Source organism: Pseudoliparis swirei, chromosome 23 (genome assembly GCF_029220125.1).
Source record: "Pseudoliparis swirei isolate HS2019 ecotype Mariana Trench chromosome 23, NWPU_hadal_v1, whole genome shotgun sequence".
In the NCBI taxonomy this organism is placed as follows: Eukaryota; Metazoa; Chordata; class Actinopteri; order Perciformes; family Liparidae; genus Pseudoliparis; species Pseudoliparis swirei.
The window spans coordinates 5,120,980-5,134,821 of record NC_079410.1 but is presented as its reverse complement, the minus strand read 5'-3'; the positions used below and the strand labels follow the sequence as shown (position 1 = coordinate 5,134,821).

The 13,842-nt window shown below is 46.7% G+C and overlaps 2 protein-coding genes across 2 annotated transcripts; one reads left to right on the top strand and one right to left on the bottom strand.

Annotated features, from left to right (window-relative positions):
* Nucleotides 1-593: 593 nt before the first annotated feature.
* On the bottom strand, nt 594-5,186 carry wnt9b (wingless-type MMTV integration site family, member 9B). The gene is given in 5 exon segments (XM_056407483.1): nt 594-821; nt 824-1,058; nt 2,496-2,761; nt 4,233-4,486; nt 5,080-5,186. Coding segments are annotated over 5 exon segments (1,065 nt in total). The 5' UTR covers nt 5,166-5,186; the 3' UTR covers nt 594-597.
* Nucleotides 5,187-6,406: 1,220 nt separating this feature from the next.
* arf2a (ADP-ribosylation factor 2a) lies at nt 6,407-13,461 on the top strand. Its single transcript, XM_056407516.1, has 5 exons — nt 6,407-6,465; nt 9,852-10,007; nt 10,096-10,206; nt 10,290-10,414; nt 11,653-13,461. Exons 2-5 carry the CDS (start codon nt 9,863-9,865, stop codon nt 11,812-11,814), a joined length of 543 nt encoding a protein of 180 aa, XP_056263491.1. The 5' UTR covers nt 6,407-6,465; nt 9,852-9,862; the 3' UTR covers nt 11,815-13,461.
* The last annotated feature ends 381 nt before the right edge of the window (nt 13,462-13,842 follow it).

Genomic DNA, 13,842 nt, shown 5'->3' with positions numbered 1-13,842 from the left:
TACATAAGAGCAACTGAAACCCGGCTCGTGCCTCTTCGCACAACGGCAACGTGCCCTTCTTGTCGTGAGACCTCGACACGCGTTCTGCTTCTAGCATCTACGATGAATGAGGAACTTTGCGTCGTGTGTATAGCGAGAGCAACTTACAGTAAGTGCTTTGTTTGATCTCCTAAACAAGGTCTCCGCAGCAGACAGTGAGACAGACAGGTGGATTCCTTGTCAGGCCTCTTTGAGCCTCGGTGGCAACAACAAGAAGGTTAGAGGAGAAAGCAGCAGCACGACAGACACAATGACCCAGGCAATAAATAGTCAAGTGGAAAGGGGGGGGGGGGGTCCAGTCCGGTCCAGTACCTGTTTGCGGAGCTCCCTCCGGCCCACAGGGGGGGATTTCAGTGCATCCAGCGGGAGGGAAAGTGGTTTAAAAACACCCTCACCTACAGTGAGCTGCTGAAGAACCGGCACCATTACACTGTGCCGTGTTATCCCCCCCAAAATAACATGCAGGTGAGAACGGAGCCCCCCCCCCTCAGTGTGTGTGTTAACTTTAGAGTTCAGCCAGTATGTCCAACGGATCAAGTCTCGACATTGTTTTGCCCGCTACGCATCTTTGCAGGTGTACACCTCCTCCTCCCTCACGCACGTCTGGCACTCCACGTGGCAGCACCAGCGCACCTGGCAGTGGCACGACAGGCTGGTGAGGCGCACGGCCGTGTTGTAGCCGCGGCCGCAGCACAGGCTCTGGCAGCTGGTGTCCTTGGCGCACGCCCGGCCGCCCGTGCCCGGGGAGTAGCGCGACGGCCGGCAGAAGCTGGGCGAGTCTCCAGGTGGACCAGGTCGGTGGTGCGCAGGCTCTGGCCGTGGCGCCGGGGGCCCGCCAGCTCCGTCTCCCCGGTGGCGGCGTTGGTGACGCTCAGCACTCGCACCGCCGCGTCGTACCGGTACTTCAGCAGCCGGCCCGTGTCGTGGAACGGAGACAGCTGCTTCCAGCAGGTCCGCACGGCGCAGGAGCCGGAGACGCCGTGACACTTGCAGGTGGTCTTCAGACCGCTCTTCACCGCCTGAGATGGGGAAAGGGGGTTTGGGGGGAGGGGAGGGGGTGTCAGTTGTTGTTTGATTCATTACCTCTTATCTGGGAGATCTATCTGGACCGAGTGAGAGAGTTTCCTGCAGGCCGGGTCTCGGAGGTGAGGGGTGGCGGTGGTCTGCGGATAGTCTGCGCCTTTAGTCCACCCCAGTCAACCATTTTGACATAATGGGTCGAGGGGTGGGGGTGGGGGGGGGGGGCTGTTCAGAATGTCATATTTAATTTACCGCACATTTCTCACTTGGACAGCTCTTGCAAATTTCTCCCTCTTTTTTTCTCTTCTCTTCTCTTTCCCCTTCTCCTCAATGTGTTGAAACTAGCTCCCGTCTCCTTCCTCCAGCCCGAGGTGACAGACGGTGCAGACGGTGGAATCTCTCCACCCTGTTCTTTGTACATGCCTGCTCATGGAAAAAAACATTGATAAGAATTTTCGGTGCGAGAAGCGCCAAAAAGAAACAGATTTTTTTTTGTGGCAACGGTGTGACCCCCCCCCCCCCCCCTCTTTGATTTTAGGTGAACAGTTCACAGAGCTGGACGGTCAGCGACGAGAGCGCCATCACTCAGCCTGAGCGGGGGCCAGAGACAGGTCACTCAGAGGGAGCCAGAGGGGTCTTCTGGGTTGAGAAGTGCTGCTCAGTTACCTCCCTTTGCAGGTATGAACCCCTCGGGGGGCTTCAGAGCACCATTACCGAGAAGCGATGGCGGGGGCGACCACTTCAACTTTTCCTCTCGGCCTCCTCACGTAAAGTGAGGAAAAGCTTTAACTGGGTGAAGATGAGATAAGATTGCTTCCTTTCGGCTTCTTCCTGTTTTCTTTTTTGTTTTGGCCTTTTTCTTTTTGTCTCCACCGACTTGACCCCCTAAAAAAAAAAAAGGTGTGAGCAGTAGGAGTGGGCCCCCCCCCCCGGGGGTTAAGGATGGGGCAGGGGGGGTGTTGCCCGTCTCAGAGCTAAACCGAACATGAGGTGGATTTATGAAGAGCACAGGGATCCAGTAAGTGGAAGGGAAAAAAAGCGCTGGCTCGTATATTAAAAAGGGGCCACGGTGATAATCGTTCTCTCCGACATGAGACCTTTAATTTTCTGAAGGCCCACACAGCAAGCTTTATCATGTCTGAGGAACACCTGGCTCCAGCGTCTCCCCCGCCACGCCGCCTCGCACCCGGCCCCCGTGTTATCCACCGAGGGCAACAAATCAGGGGGCGTTAGTCTGGCGGGCACCGGGAGGACTATGCAGGCGAGGATTGCAATCCTGCGCCCTCTGATGGCGCTGGAGTGTGTTATTATTATGTAAAAATTGCAGCCCGACCCATTGAGATAATTGTGGCTCAGGTAACAGATGATGTTTACGCTAGGGGAGGGGCGTTTGTCGTGATATCTCCGCTCTCCGCGTTATCCGTTCGCGCACTCACCCGGATTCCCACGTTGATGTTCTGGGCGTCGACTTGCGCCCTCAGGTCCTTGCTGACCTTCTTTTGGCCGAGGAACTTCTTGAGGAACTTGGTGCTGTATTTCAGGTTGTCGCCGCAGACCCCCCACTGCCACGCTTCCCGGTGCTGGATGCCGGGGGAGTCGTCGCACGTGCACCGCTCCATCCGGCCCGAGCTGCACGCTTTGGCGAGCGCGTGGGTCAGCGCCGCCGAGGACACGGCCAGCAGGAAGGCCGTCTCCTTGAACGCTGGGACGGAGGATTAAAATGCACATCAGGATCGATTTAAATAAGAAAAAGATATTTAGATGCCAATCAAAAGCCAAGTGGTGTAGTTTAAGGGATTAAATCATAGTTCACCACCAGAAACATGTCTTTGGTGCCACTGAATAATCCCGTAAGCCAGCGTGTTTACAAAGAGCTCACTACGTCGTCAAGGTTTACGACCTCAATGTTATTCTGCGAGTTGCCGTGTGTCATAATTCCTCTTCTGACCTTTTCCTTTTTTTCGGTTACGCGCTGTTATTTGCTTCCCCCGGAGCCGTCGCCACGGTATATTTGGATCCAATTAATTATTATTTTGACTAGGAAGGCTTTTCCCCCCAGATGAAAGTGGGTAATCGTGCCACCCTTTTCCTCTGGGAATGGGCGCTTTCCCCGAGATAAAAATAACCACAGGGCCCGAGTGCACTCCACCGCACCACATTTCTTGGCTTTCTACTCCCTCATTACCTCCATGCTGACCTGTTCATGTTCTCCCCCACACTGATATCCATATGCATAAAGCATTTTCTGTGCACAGCAGAGCCACATGGGACTTGAGCGTTATCCAATATGCTGATTTATTCTATCTTTTTTTTTTCCTTCTCAAGTGACGCTAATCAATGGTTGTATTAGGTCATTAAAAAAGTATTTTAAAGTACACACAACGTTTAGAAAACCTTTTTTTTTAGTGGTTGCGTCAAGCCGAGGGACTTCTTTAGAAAGACTGAATAAAAGGATTTAGTCTGTTAGTCAGATTTAGTCACCTGGTGTCATACGTGAGAAAACTGTAAATAACTAATAAATATAAAAACAAGAAATATCTCCGGGAGCAGCACAACTAAAACCGGTTTACGTTGTTATATAAAGAGTGCGGCAGCAACAACCCACAAAACCACTGATTATTGTGATTACATTTGTATTCTTAAAGACGTAACTAATAAAAAACACTGACATTACTTTGATCATTGTTGTGATACATTCCATGGTGTTATATGAAAATGTAGCTCTGGATACACTTAATCACATCTCTGTGTATCGCCCCATTAATAATAATAATATATTTGTTTAACCCACTATCACTATGAATAAGTTATTAAAGATAGACATCAATCATGTTTGATAGGTGCCTCCAGTCTTGGCCCCAAAAAGAGAGAAACAATTGTGATCAACCCCTCCTCCCCCCTCTTTCTCCCCCTCTTTCTCCCGCTACTTTTGTTGTTGCAGATAATAACTCGGATTTGAGATAAAATTGATGTGTTGCCACGAGCGACAGGCAAAAGTATCATATTGTTGTCCTGCTCAGAGACACGCGCGTGTGTAAGCAATGCCTCGTGCCATCTGGGGATTAAAATAAAAGAAAAAACACCTCGTGTCTCATTTAAAGTACATTCATATAATAAGATAAAAGAACACGTAAACGCCTCACTGGATAGCCGGATGGTGGGTTCAGGCTCACCTCTCTTCAGAAGGCTCCCCCGGCCGTCCAGGCTGCAGTTCCAGCGCTCGTTCCTGAACTGGTAGCGACACTCCAGGAGGCTGAGGCGCACCGAGTCCCGCAGCGTCTCGGCCAGGCCGGGCTCCCGGCGACAGAGCCTCTTCTGCCGCCGGGTGAGGGTCATCTGCTCGCACTGCTTCAGGTGGGCCTTGCCCGTCGGAGCTTCATTTGAAAACGGACCAGGTAGAAACACTAAGGGCTCCCGACCAGTCAGCCTGGGAGTGGGGAAAGAAAAGAAGAAGAAAAAAAAACACATTCAATATGGTAAATTTAGGGATTTGCACAAAAGTTAGCATTTGATTTTTTTTTTTTACATTTGTTGAAAAAAAATTAGTAAACACGTGACTTTGTTTTACGCCGTTTACTCAGCCCTGCCACCTGAACCTGTTAATTTACTCCGTCAGTAAATTAAAGCAATTTAATATTTTATTTATTATTTAAATTTTAGTTTTCTTGATTAATGATAATATTTAAAAAATAGAAAACAGTTTACGGCTAACATGAACGGAAGTTTAACAAATCCAGGAGAGAGAAAAAAACGCGCAGTAAAGCCACGTGATTAAGATGAACTTGTTCTAGATGCATATTTAAATTTCCACCGGGAATGATTATTGTTTATTGCCACGACAATTTGCAAAAAAAACCGTAGCGGATTTGAGCCACGCAATGGCAATGCACCTGAGTAGTTTGTGCACAATTACGCGTGCGTAATTTGGCTAGAGCGGGTCGTGCTTGCCGCGTTGATGCCCTCTGAGGGTTAAAACAACAAAGTTAAATCAAGTAGGTGAAAAAAGTAAAATCGGCTGACCCAAAATAAGCTGCAGTGTGCGAGAGGAGGATGCAGAGCGCAGCGAGTCGCAATAGGCAGGCGGTCCGCGGGAGCCTGGAGCGCATGGTGCCGGGTTGGCGCTGCTCTTCATCTCGCTGGTTCTTCAACGGAGAAAGTCTGTGCCGTCTGGTCGGCGCATCTCTTTAAGCGACCCCACGCGCACACAGACTTCTCAAATCCGGTGCGTTGGGCCCGCTGGTCCGCAGGGAGGCAGGGCCCTTTGGGGGCGAGGAGGGGGGAGGGGCGGGGGAAGGGGGGGGGGGCATCCAGCTGGATCCTCATTGGATTCCCTCAATATTGTTACAGTGTGTTCCCTCCCACTGTAACTAACGCCAACCCAGGTGGACGAGGCTGCAACACGACCGCGTTTACCTGCGGGGATGTGGACTTGTTGAGTACAGCCCGGTACCTCACGTCACCGGGACGCCCGCGCCGAACCAGAACCCGCAGCTCGTTCCACCGGAGCCCCGGTTGAACCCACAAGGACAGCGGCACACCTGCACTCGGGAGTGTCCTTGACCATGGAGAGATATCCATAACAATAAGTTATTGCATTATAATCATTGCAATACAGCAGCAAAATACAACAATCTCGCAAACAAGCACAGCTTTCAAGATAATTATTATTTTTAAAACCCAAAATGACAAAGATTAAAGGACACAAACGTTATGTTATTAAAGTACATGTATCATGAACACTCAATCTCCATTGGCCCTTCAGAGAAAAAACAACCGTGGATAGAGCCCCATCTAGTGGATTCCATACAGAAATTTAATCTCTGAACATCTATGTACTTGTTTTAAATGTTTGAGATTATTGATTATTTTTGATTGATTGCTAAAAATGTCTCAACATTGTTCCCCCCAAAATAGACCCGGTGGTTTGGTCCAGGGAACAAAGGAGGCACATACTAGATTTATTTTTGTGACGCGCGTGAAGGCAACCATAATTAAGTATCTCTCTCTCTCTTCTTCTTCTCTCTCTCTCTCTCTCTCTCTCTGCTCCTCTCCACCCGATAGATCATCTGAAAAAAAAGATTGAATAGAACAAGACCACCATATAAGCACATTTTAACGTTAATAAAATGCTATAAAATACTTGTACAGGCACCCAAACGCCTCTAATGAGGTCAAACGCCCTGACTCTATAAAGAGAGTGGATGATTTAAATGTATTATTTAAAGGTACTTTCTTCGGGCCATTACTTTATTTTCTCCGTATTTAAGAAGAACTGTTCTGATCCAAACGTTAACGTGAACGTGAATGCTGAAGGAGGACAGGAACCAGAGGGCGATGCCACCGGAACCAGTCTCATTGCAGCGGAGCGGGACCAGGAAGGAAGGCGGATTGAGCAGCGCAGTGAAGGTACAACTATTATTCATAAACATGTGACACCAGTGTGGCGTAGATATCATTAGTTTTTATCCATATACAAGTTTGGAGGTTTTTTTTAAACCGTGAACGTCGTTAGTTTGACGTGAATCCGCGAGCGCGTGACGCTAAGGTTTCACTCGAAGTTTTTTGCTGTGTTTTCTCCTTTTTTTCAGACATTTTTAAATCTCTGAATATTAATGTTGTCTTTGAGTTTTTCTTCCGTGAGTTGTGAACGTGAATCTCTAATTTAACGTGTTTTAAAACAATTGTGTTTCCAACTTTTTTTTCTAACGTCGACACCACTTTAAATGAGTGACGTCATACTCGCGTTACGTTAGTGGCGTAGCCGGCCAACGTAACGAACGTAAGATCCCTTCTAACGTCAGCTAAGGAGTCTCACGTCAGGGTTTTGATTTATGGGCTGAGCTTCAGGACAAAACACCAGATGAGTTATATTTATTTTATTTGACTATAAGTACACATTAAATAAATACCTCAGATCGGAACTACGTCTGGAACTAATGATCTATAATTATCCCAAAACCTCAAATGACACTTCGGCATCTGGTTTTGCGAAAGCCTAAACCTGACATTCCTGTTTACTCCAAGGAGCAGCTGATAAACAGCACCGGCTTAACCCACGTTGAGCAACACGGTCACGTCTGTTTGGATGTTACCGGGGAAGAATTTACTCCTAATGTGGGTCAAACATATACTTGACTCTATTGTGGCCATTTGTCCAATAAATCAGAAAGAAAAATAAATCAATCTGCCACTGATGCACCGTGAGTTTGTGGTTTACACAGCAAAGGAAGTAATGTCCATTCAGGATTCTGTTTTTCTGATAATTTATTTAACTAAACAAGCAAAAGAACAAAGGAACTCTTCACGCTGCCTCTCCTGCACTGGTAAAAAACAAACATAGGCCTCCCCAGGTGCATGCTGGAGCTGTACCTGCCTACTCCTACATATAACCACAGGTTCCCACAGTGTTACCCAATTAGTGAACAAATGAACAATCAAAAGACTAAATATATCTCAACAATGATTTAAACTAAAAACTATCACAATAAAAAGCTATTCTAATATATAAAACTATCTAAATAAGCAAATATTAAACTATACTACTAAATACTAATATCAAATAAATAGCGGCAACATACTCTTTGCGAGATTTCATGTCGTACTTGGAATGGAATAGCAACCCGAAACCCTTTTTATTTTCATTATTAATTGCATTAGTCAGTCTCTGAATCAGCAAAATATGAGCAACTTTGACCCCCCCACACACACACATCAGATATATGCAGTCCCTTTGTTTTGTATTGTCCAGACTAAGATGCTCCTTTTCTATTGGGGTAAAGCCGAGGCTGAACCCGCCATGTGCGCATCTGCTCTCCGAGTCGGACCTTGAACTCTTCCTTCCAGAGAGATTCACTCTAGACGTGACGCCATGAGGCTCCAGACAAAACACTCGCGTTTCAGGACACCTGCCGCGAGAGGAGCCATGTCGAAGTCTCCTAATCTTCACCTCGTCCTGTCCAGCTCCCGGCGAGGGCAAAGATCCCCGTGAACCTTATTTACTGCAACTCTAAAATGACACGTGGGAATTCGCCACCGCCATTGATTAACTACTACCATTATTAATTGATTACCTACACGGGGGGGGGGGGGGGTGTATGGAATTATCTGGACACCGTGGCTGATCATGGCTGCGGTAGATTAAAGTTGAGGCCACATGGGTAGGAGGTGCCTCGGCTTGCTGTGTCCAGCATGCAGCCGAAGAGGGCGTGCTCTGAAACGGCGTCCAATCGGATACCAGCAGGTGATGGGGAAGTAGAAACAGGATTTACAGCACGTTCACTGGACTGCTTGTGGAATGTGCTCGCCCTGTTGGAGGTGCGTTTCCTGTTGGCACATAACAGGGAATAAAGCGACTACAATAGACAACGTCTGAGACCGGATATATAATGATAAGCTATCCTTCTGTATTGGCAGCAGTCAGACGGGAGTCGACAACAGCCTGGTGGACAAAGCTGATACAAATACATCTGTAACTGTTTTGATAATCAATTCATTGGTTACAATTTCGCAAAAATATTGCATTAAATACAACAAATTATTGAATGATTGTTGTTTTCTGACATTTAAAATTTTGTGATAGACACTTGTCTTCTTCATAGATTAAATAATTAACAAACTAATGAAACTAAACACTTGCTGCTGACCAACATGGCAGACTTCATAGCTTCCAGTCTGTGACGGGAATTTCATAACAGACGGGAATGTACCCTGACGTTTGAACTCTTCTACACACAGAGAGAGAGCGAGAGAGACCTTCAGAAGGTTGTTATGTCTCTAAACGTGCTCAATGTCTTTTTTATTATCATTTTATTGAGCAAAAAATGAACACGGAAGTAATTTTTATTTTGCCCATCCAACAATTTCCTTTCTACTCTGCAATGCTGTAATCGATTGCATCATCGGAAATTGTTGTTCTATCCCAATCGTTGTATATTTGTGGTATTAAAAATATCTGTAACAGTCTTAAAGGCACAGTTCACCCCAAAATCAAAAAGATAATCCATATGAAACGTGTCAAACTGCTCACAACAAAGTCTGCCGATTAATTTGAGGAGCTGGGTCATGATTTCTATAAAGAGACGAAGCGTTTGAGTTTGTCTTATGTTCCTTTTGGGCACTTTAAGCGCCACAAGCTGAGCGCCATGTAGTTCCACGATGTTGGCGAGAAGGCAGACGTCTCTGAGGCTGATATTTCCAAAACTAGAGAACTCGCACGAAAACAATCTAGACGGATACAAATCACGACAGCGAAGAGGAAAATATGTATTTTTAATTAGATTTTTGGGGGTGTAATGTCCCTCTAACACAGAGAAGGAGACTTCTTGAATAAAATGCAAACCGTATCTGGACATTAACTGATGTAATGTTGACTAGATTCCTCGGCGCTCACCATCTTGGTAACGAGCTGACGTGGCGGCGGCGGGCCACGCGTCGCTAAATGTCATAACTATGCGAGCAACTTGATAACGAGCCCAGATCAATTTCTCTCTGCAGCCAGAGATCCTTTACGAGGGAAGAGCCTCCACTCCGTGACGCCGAGTGTATTCGTTGTTCCGGCAGAGCGATTCGTCTCGAGTCGATCGCATCAATAATTACATTTTACAAACTCAGCGTTTTTTTTAATCGTGGACGTCAGTATTTGTATCGGGGAGCTTGTGTAAAATCCTCCGGTCAGCCAAACGGCAGCATCCTCAAGGTTAATTAATGAGCCCTCTGTCCTGGTTTACAGGGTGTATCCATATTTCATATTTCATAGAGACCTGACCACGTCGTTGTTGCTTTTCCTCCTGCAGTAGAAGCCAAGATGGGGGGTTTTACCAGCATGTTCAAAGGCTTGTTCGGCAAGAAGGAAATGAGGATCCTGATGGTGGGACTGGATGCTGCTGGCAAGACCACCATCCTGTACAAGCTCAAACTGGGAGAAGTTGTGACCACGATCCCCACCATCGGTGAGTCCTCTCCTCCTCCTCTTCTTCTTCATCCTCGCGAGTTGTCACTCCTCAACGTCAAAACCTCTGATCTTCCCTCCCGCCGCAGGTTTTAATGTGGAGACGGTGTCGTACAAGAACATCAGTTTCACCGTGTGGGACGTCGGCGGTCAGGACAAGATCCGGCCGCTGTGGAGGCATTACTTCCAGAACACCGACGGTGAGAGACTTCCCGACGCTCCCGGTCAAACGCCTTTCATCCACTTCCTTCATGCGAAGCTCACCGGTTCGTCCGCTTCTCAGGCATCATCTTCGTGGTGGACAGCAACGACCGGGAGCGCGTCGGAGAGGCGAAGGACGAGCTGATGCGAATGCTGGCGGAGGACGAGCTGGACGGCGCGGTGCTGCTCGTGTTTGCCAACAAACAGGTGGAGCGGCCATTGATCGACGACCAGGGGGTCAACTTCAGCGCCTCGTCGGATTCTTCCAGATTACGTCAATAATCTAAATTTAAAAAATATATTGATGTCTTTTAGTAACTTCTGAAAAATAAGTTTGAGCCTTAGTCGGCCACACGGTGCAAGATATTACATCTATACCTATTTAATCAATATTAAGGAAGATATAAAACCAGATAATCTGTATAGCCTTAGTCTGGATCAACAAGTGACCTCTAGGCCTTTAGCAAGTGACCTCTACCAAGTGACCTCTAGGCCTTTAGTAAGTGACCTCTAGGCCTTTAGTAAGTGACCTCTACCAAGTGACCTCTAGGCCTTTAGCAAGTGACCTCTACCAAGTGACCTCTAGGCCTTTAGCAAGTGACCTCTACCAAGTGACCCCTAGGCCTTTAGCAAGTGACCTCTACCAAGTGACCTCTAGGCCTTTAGTAAGTGACCTCTAGGCCTTTAGTAAGTGACCTCTACCAAGTGACCTCTAGACCTCTACCAAGTGACCTCTAGGCCTTTAGCAAGTGACCTCTACCAAGTGACCTCTAGGCCTTTAGCAAGTGACCTCTACCAAGTGACCTTTAGGCCTTTAGCAAGTGACCTCTACCAAGTGACCTTTAGGCCTTTAGCAAGTGACCTCTACCAAGTGACCTCTACCAAGTGACCTTTAGGCCTTTAGCAAGTGACCTCTACCAAGTGACCTTTAGGCCTTTAGCAAGTGACCTCTACCAAGTGACCTCTACCAAGTGACCTTTAGGCCTTTAGCAAGTGACCTCTACCAAGTGACCTCTAGGCCTTTAGCAAGTGACCTCTACCAAGTGACCTCTAGGCCTTTAGCAAGTGACCTCTACCAAGTGACCTCTACCAAGTGACCTCTAGGGCTCTACCGAGCGCCCTCTAGAAAGTGGCCTCTAGCAAGTGACCTCTACCAAATGGCCTCTACCAAGTGACCTTTAGGCTTCTACCAAGTGGCCTCTAGCAAGTGACCTCTACCAATTGACCTCTAGGCTTCTACTAAGTGGCCTCTTCCACATGTGACCTCTACCAAGTGACCTCTAGGCCTCTACCACGTGGCCTCTACCAAGTGACCTCTAGGCTTCTACTAAGTGTCCTCTTCCACATGTGACCTCTACCAAGTGACCTCTACCAAATGCTGACGGGACTACCGGTTGCTCTGTCCTCTCGTTGTTCATCGAGCGCTGTGCTTGCTGCTCTTTCAGGACCTTCCCAACGCCATGAACGCAGCCGAGGTCACAGAGCAGCTGGGTCTGCAAACCCTGCGCAGCCGCTCCTGGTACATCCAGGCCACGTGCGCCACGGGTGGCAACGGCCTCTACGAGGGCCTCGACTGGCTCTCCACCCATCTCAAGAAAGGCAAATGATCCGGCCCTGTCATTTGCGGATGATGACATCATCCCGGCCCGTCACCGCCGTCCGCAGCGTGACAGTAGACTGCACTGATCCTGGTCTCCTTCTCTCCTTTCCTCTCTTTCCTCTCTGAAGCCTTTCACCTTTTTTGGCCAGTGCTCCCCGGCGTCAGCGTCCTGTGGGAGTGTGTGCTTTTGGACGGGTGGACGTGAGAGAGGGAGCAGCCGATGTTGCGGTAACTTTCACGCACCTTATTCCAGAGCCGCCGGTCTCCACAAAGGAAGGAGCGACCCGGGAGGTCGAGTCCCGTTTCACTCGGGTTTTACGTCTGCTCGTCACGCCCCAGATTCTTTTGAAAATTCCGCTTTTTGGGGCATTTAAGTTACGACCGTTGCAGTGAACTCTAGATGCTTTATACTCTATATTTTACCCCATTCCATAAAAAAAATTCTCCAGCTTTTAAATACCCCCCCCCCCCCTGAAAGTCATCCCTCTTTTATAACTGTATACTTTTTTTTTTCCTTCCTCGTGTGGCCTTGTGTTTTATACAAAGTTCCACCCCGAAAGGCAACAAACGAGTGTATGTTTACATGTGTGGAGGCGCGTCCTCGCGGTGCTCTGCGGGTTTCAGCTTCATCCAAACGGAGTTTTTCTGATGTACTGGTCGTCTTGTTTTCTAGTGTCTGTAGTTCTTTGATTCTGATTTATTAAAGTTTTTTTTTTTTTTTAAATGTTACTGCTGACGCGCACTGGTTTACTTTCGGGTGTGCAGTCCTTTTGAGGCGCTGTGATCGATGGAGCAGTCGAGGCGGCGAAGTGTTCGCTCCGTACGATCCGAGGTGTTTTTACCCCCGCATGCGGCGAGGCGAGGGCGCGTCCCCCGCTCTTATTTATATTATGTAACTTTATTTTGCGCAACAACGGGCCGATGGGAAGACGGCGGCTAATCCATCAGCCATTGCAGCGACTCCTGTGGACAACAACTCCTCCCATAGTTCGACTAATACATTTATTATAAATGTCTTGACAGATAATCCTTTTAAATTAATTTATAGTTAGTTATAAGTAAAACAATTCTAATAATAAAAGAAAGAAACGTGACATTGGGGGTCAATGCATTTTTAATTTAGGAAAATACTTTTGTCACTGTGCAGATACACCAAAACTTGGATTATCATAATTTAAAGAGTGAAATTCTATATATATTTTATTTTGCTAAACTGTCAGCATGTTAAAATTTGAGTTTAGGTTCAATCCGTCATCCTTTCTTTTCTTAATGTTGTCGACATCAAAAATGGGAGTTTCCTTCTCAGTAAATCTGGTAAAACAACCCACACCTGTCCTCATCTGATGTTTCCAATAAGATCTCTGTCTTTGTTATATCGATTAATCCACCGTCACATTGCAATTGTTCATGAGAACGTTTGTTTTGAAGTGAGAAGATGATCTGGCAGCACCTGTAGCTTCAAAAGTTGAGTATTTACATTTCGTCATCCCCTCAGTCTTCATTTCATTCTTCTAGTTTCCTCTGGTGAACTCACTGTGATCATTAGTTTCTCTGAGGTTAATTCCAGCAGTAACATCAGTCATTCTGCTTCGCCCGTGCAAAACCAAAGGGAAGATGTTCTAAGTATGTCAAACAATTAAAGATTCACAAAGGATGTGTTTGTTCCACAATGTTTATTGGAGCGTATTACATAGTAGTGTTTGATATCAGGGTTATTATTAGATACAATTTATATAAATATACCTCCTATAGAATGATGATCATTTAACTTCTTCACTCAAGCATCTCATTTTTTACATAAATAATTTGTTTTTAATGTAAACAATTAGCTTACATATATGTATATTCTTACATTTTGTTTTGCATATGTGTATATATATATACACACATTATTTATTTATATGTGTGCGTGTGTTTTCTTGCATTTCCTGACTGTGGCCACTAGAGGGCAGCAAACAGTCATGATTCTAAATAAATTGATCAGGAGAGGAGAAGCAGGAGTATCCGGGATATACTTTCAAAATAAAGCAACCCA

Excerpts from the sequence above, each read along its gene's own strand:
- arf2a (XM_056407516.1), top strand. The coding sequence starts at position 9,863 with ATGGGGGGTTTTACCAGCATGTTCAAAGGCTTGTTCGGCAAGAAGGAA. Across the intron at positions 10,008-10,095 it reads GACCACGATCCCCACCATCG|GTTTTAATGTGGAGACGGTG; the intron begins GTGAGTCCTCTC and ends CTCCCGCCGCAG. Across the intron at positions 10,207-10,289 it reads TTACTTCCAGAACACCGACG|GCATCATCTTCGTGGTGGAC; the intron begins GTGAGAGACTTC and ends TCCGCTTCTCAG.